At 34.2% G+C, this 4,126-nt stretch overlaps 1 protein-coding gene across 1 annotated transcript in view; it reads left to right on the top strand.

Moving 5' to 3' along the window:
• LOC145240763 (histone-lysine N-methyltransferase SETMAR-like) overlaps nucleotides 1–1,993 on the top strand; it is a 14,114-nt gene extending 12,121 nt beyond the window's left edge. Inside the window, exon 2 of the mRNA XM_080103993.1 lies at nucleotides 1,660–1,993. Within this exon, the coding sequence (XP_079960119.1) occupies nucleotides 1,660–1,993 (334 nt within the window). The remainder of the gene's footprint in view (nucleotides 1–1,659) is intronic.
• Nucleotides 1,994–4,126: the final 2,133 nt, after the last annotated feature.

Genomic DNA, 4,126 nt, shown 5'->3' with positions numbered 1-4,126 from the left:
TGCAATCTCTTTCCTTCAGAAGAAACGTTATGATCCTGTCTCCTCTCTATAGTTATTTCCATTGCAAGTGCTTAACTGAGTTTCAATCCATGGTATTCTCTTACCGGACCTTTACAAAATATAGTGGCCTAGCTAGAACCACTTATAGAGGATTTCCCCCACTCTCTATCTGTGCTAAAATCTAAACGCTAATTCTATGATGTTCATCGAATTAGCGTTTAGATCTTCTTTCCTAGAACTACCCGCTTGTGGATAGCAGTTCTTACAATATGGAAGCTTCTAACTCCAGTGTAATAAAGTACTCGTTGACCCGTTCTCTTAAATAATCAAATTCTATCAAATTCACACTATTAAATACTACACTACCACTCATTAAGCCTTATCCTATAGTGGCTTCGAGCCTTGATAAGTGGTGACATCTTTGTAAATCAGTTGACTGTTTAATTGTATTATATATGTATGTTTGTATGTCTGCTGAAAACTCTCGACATAGGCTACGGATGTTCACTAGATTGGTGTCATTTTGAAGCGTGACACTTCGGACGACAAATATCGAAAAAAATGGCAAAAAATATTAATTCTTTCACCCTTCACTGTGCACTTCTCTACAAGGAGGAGTCGTTTTTCTCGAGGTTGATTTTCGAAAGTCATCCTCTCTTAAATTAAACTCTCGCCACGTCCGGTTTGGCGATGGACGCAACGGCAAAGACGTCACTTTTTTTTCATGTTCTTTTCCTTCCTCGGGTATGGGATCGAGCCTGCCTGCCTACTACCACATTTTTTTCTTTTTTTGCTAAACACACGCATCCAAATCCCCGGGCGACGCCGGGTACCCAGACTAATATATATATATATATATATATATATATATATATATATATATATATATATATATATATATATATATATATATATATATATATATATATATATATATAACTGTGATCAGATTGCTTATTTGCTTGAACCTTTTTATCGTCTACCTGGTTTGTAACTCCTGGTTTAAAAAAATCATCGGCTTCACTATTTTATGGCCGCCTTGTCTTAAACTAGATATTAAAAACCATTGCTGCTATTCAAAACATACACAAGATCAACAATAATTTTGTTTTTGTTTATTTAAACGTGTTTTTCTTACAGAAATATGTTATTAAATCTTGTTTAGTTCTAAAAAACTGATTTTAATATAAATATACAATCTATCACTATATATTTATATGTCTATCTATCTATCTATTTGTCTCTCTCTCTATATATATATACAGGGTGTCCGTAAAGTAACTATACAGTCTTACAACTTACTATACATACACCCTACAGCTACACAAAAATAAATATTAACTATTAATACAAATATAATACAATAAAACAATAAGACTGTATAGTAACTTTACAGACACCCTATATATATATATATATATGTATATATATATATATATATATATATATATATTTAATTGATGCAAAAACAAACTCGTTTTCTCACATGTTTCTTCTATATATAGTTTCTGAATTAATTCATTAATATATATGTGTGTGTATGTGTGTGTGTATGTGTGCGTGTGTGTATAGCCATGTTATATATTTCAGAACGTGTTTTTAGCTCTATCGAATCGTATTATTCGTTACTTTTCTCAAGTTTTTAATACATTTTTGCAGGCTTTTCGGCTGTATGAAAAAATTTGAACTGCGCACGATTTTCTTGTTTGAGTTCAAACTAGACCGAAAGGCTGCCGAAATAGCCCCTGATATCAATGACGCGTTTGGTCCAGGAAGCATTAACAGATGTGTGGCACAACTGTGGTTCAAAGAATTTCGCAATTGTAAGAGGAAACTCGAAGATGAAGACGGTCGCGAGCGGCAGACTGCGATTGGTAACGAACATTTGACAGCTTTAATTGAAGCCGATCCTCGCAAAACCACACGAGAAGTTTCTGTTGATCCGAAGGTCGATCACTTAACAGTCGGTCGCCATTTAAAGCAAATAGAGTAGTAAAGAAAGTTGAATAAATGGGTTCCATATAAATTGAACTATAATAAAAAAAAAACTCGTCGTTTTGAGGTGTCTTCTAAGCTCTCTCTGCGCAACAAAAACGGCCCAATTCCCAAGCGGATTGTCACGTGTGATTAGAAGTGGATTATCTATGCTAAGCGGCGGCTTTCGGCACAATAATCGGATGCTCCACAACACTTTCCGAAGCTTAAATTGCATAAAAAAAGGTTACGGTTACTTTGATGGTTTGCGGGCGGTCCATCGACCACAGCTTCTTGAAGCCAGGCAAAACGATTACACCAAAGAAGTACTGCCGACAAATTTACGAAATGCACCAGGAGATCCATTGTATGTTCGCTAGATCAATATGAAGGGACCAATTCATCTTCATGACAACGCTCGCCCATGTGTTGCTCACCTGACCCTGCAGAAGCGGAACGAATTCGGCTACTAGACTCTGCCTCATCCGCAATATTCACCGGAATATCTTGCCCACCAATTATCACTTTTTCAAGCATCTCGGCAACTTCCTGCGCGGAAAATACTTCAAAAGCCTTCATCGGATCCAGACCTCCGGATTTCTTTGCTAATGGAATAAATAAACTTGTTTCTTGTTGGCAAAATATGTCGATTCTAATGGTTCTTATTTCAATTAATAAAGTTTATTTGGAAAGGACTTAAGATCTTTTGAAGTTGACCGTCAAAAAACGACATTATATTTGCAACAACAGCAACAACAACAAATACACACACACACACACACACACACACACACACACACCGCTCTGTCTAAAGTCTAATATTAAAAGCCACTGCTGCTATTCAAAGGATACATAATGTCGACAATAATTTGCTTTAACTTATGTTAACGTGTTTTCCTTACAAATAAATGTAATGTAACCTCGTTGTGTTAAAAACAAAACTGATTTTAATATATTAAATCTATCTATCTAGCTATCAATCTCTCGCTCTCGCTCTCTCTCTCTCTCTCTATATATATATATATATATATGTATGTATATATATATATATATATAATATAAAGCTGAACGTCTATGTGTGTGCGTGTGTGTGTGTGTGTGTGTCTGGTCACGAATAGGCTCATATATGGTTGACTATTTTAAACAACTGATTACGTATAATGATAGAAGATGTATCGAGACACAGGAATGGGTATGCTTGATTTGGCAGAACAGTGGTTCATTCATTTGTGGGGTCTGCATTCACGCCTGGTCTACAAAGAATGGAAATAAAAAATTAAAAAATCAAAACACGTTTACAAGTGTTTTTTATATAGATGTTCATAAGAATACTTTGATAGGAATGTTTTAACTTAAATAGGGATGGTATAATAAAATTGTGGGGTCTGCGTTCGCGCCTGGCTTCCATAGAATGGAAATAGGCACATACTTTAATAAAGACTTTTCATATCTATCTGCGTAAGTATACTTTGATAATTATGTTTCAGTTTGAAGAAATATGGTATGAGAAAATTTGGGGTGTTCGTTCGCGCCTGACCTCTATAGAATGGAAATATGTCACAGAGTTTAACAAGGTTTTATAATATATATCCGCAGAATATTGTGATAAGTGTTTCAGTGTGAACAGGTATGGTATAATACATTATGTGGTTTATCTATTTTATTTTTACTTTCATCATATTTTGCTTTGGTTTTGATACCCCAAATTAGAAGCTATCTCTTTACAACCCTTCCTTTTCATAACCTATCATAATTTCATGAAAGAGTCCATTTTCTGTAGGCTGTTTTTGAACCCAGTCAACGGAGGGTAATTTTGCTAGTATATATATATATATATATATATATATATATCATATAAATATACATATGACTCAAATAGTCTTGCTTGCTTCCTTATGCGTTTAAATAGTTTATTCGGTTTCTGACTTCCGGTTTGTAACAAATCGTTTGTTTAACTATTCATGACCGCTCTGTTTTATGTTCGATATTAAAAGCCACAGTTGCTATTCAAAGCAGACGCAAGGTCAACACTATTTTTATCTTAACTTATATTAACGCGATTTCTTTACAATAAATCAAGTTTAACCCTGTTGAGTGTAAAAAAAAACTGATTTAAATATAAATATACATTATCTAACTATAATCATATTTA

Source organism: Euprymna scolopes, chromosome 2, assembly GCF_053919585.1.
Source record: "Euprymna scolopes isolate OS-2025 chromosome 2, ASM5391958v1, whole genome shotgun sequence".
Lineage (NCBI taxonomy): Eukaryota > Metazoa > Mollusca > Cephalopoda > Sepiida > Sepiolidae > Euprymna > Euprymna scolopes.
This window is presented reverse-complemented; position numbering and strand designations above follow the sequence as displayed.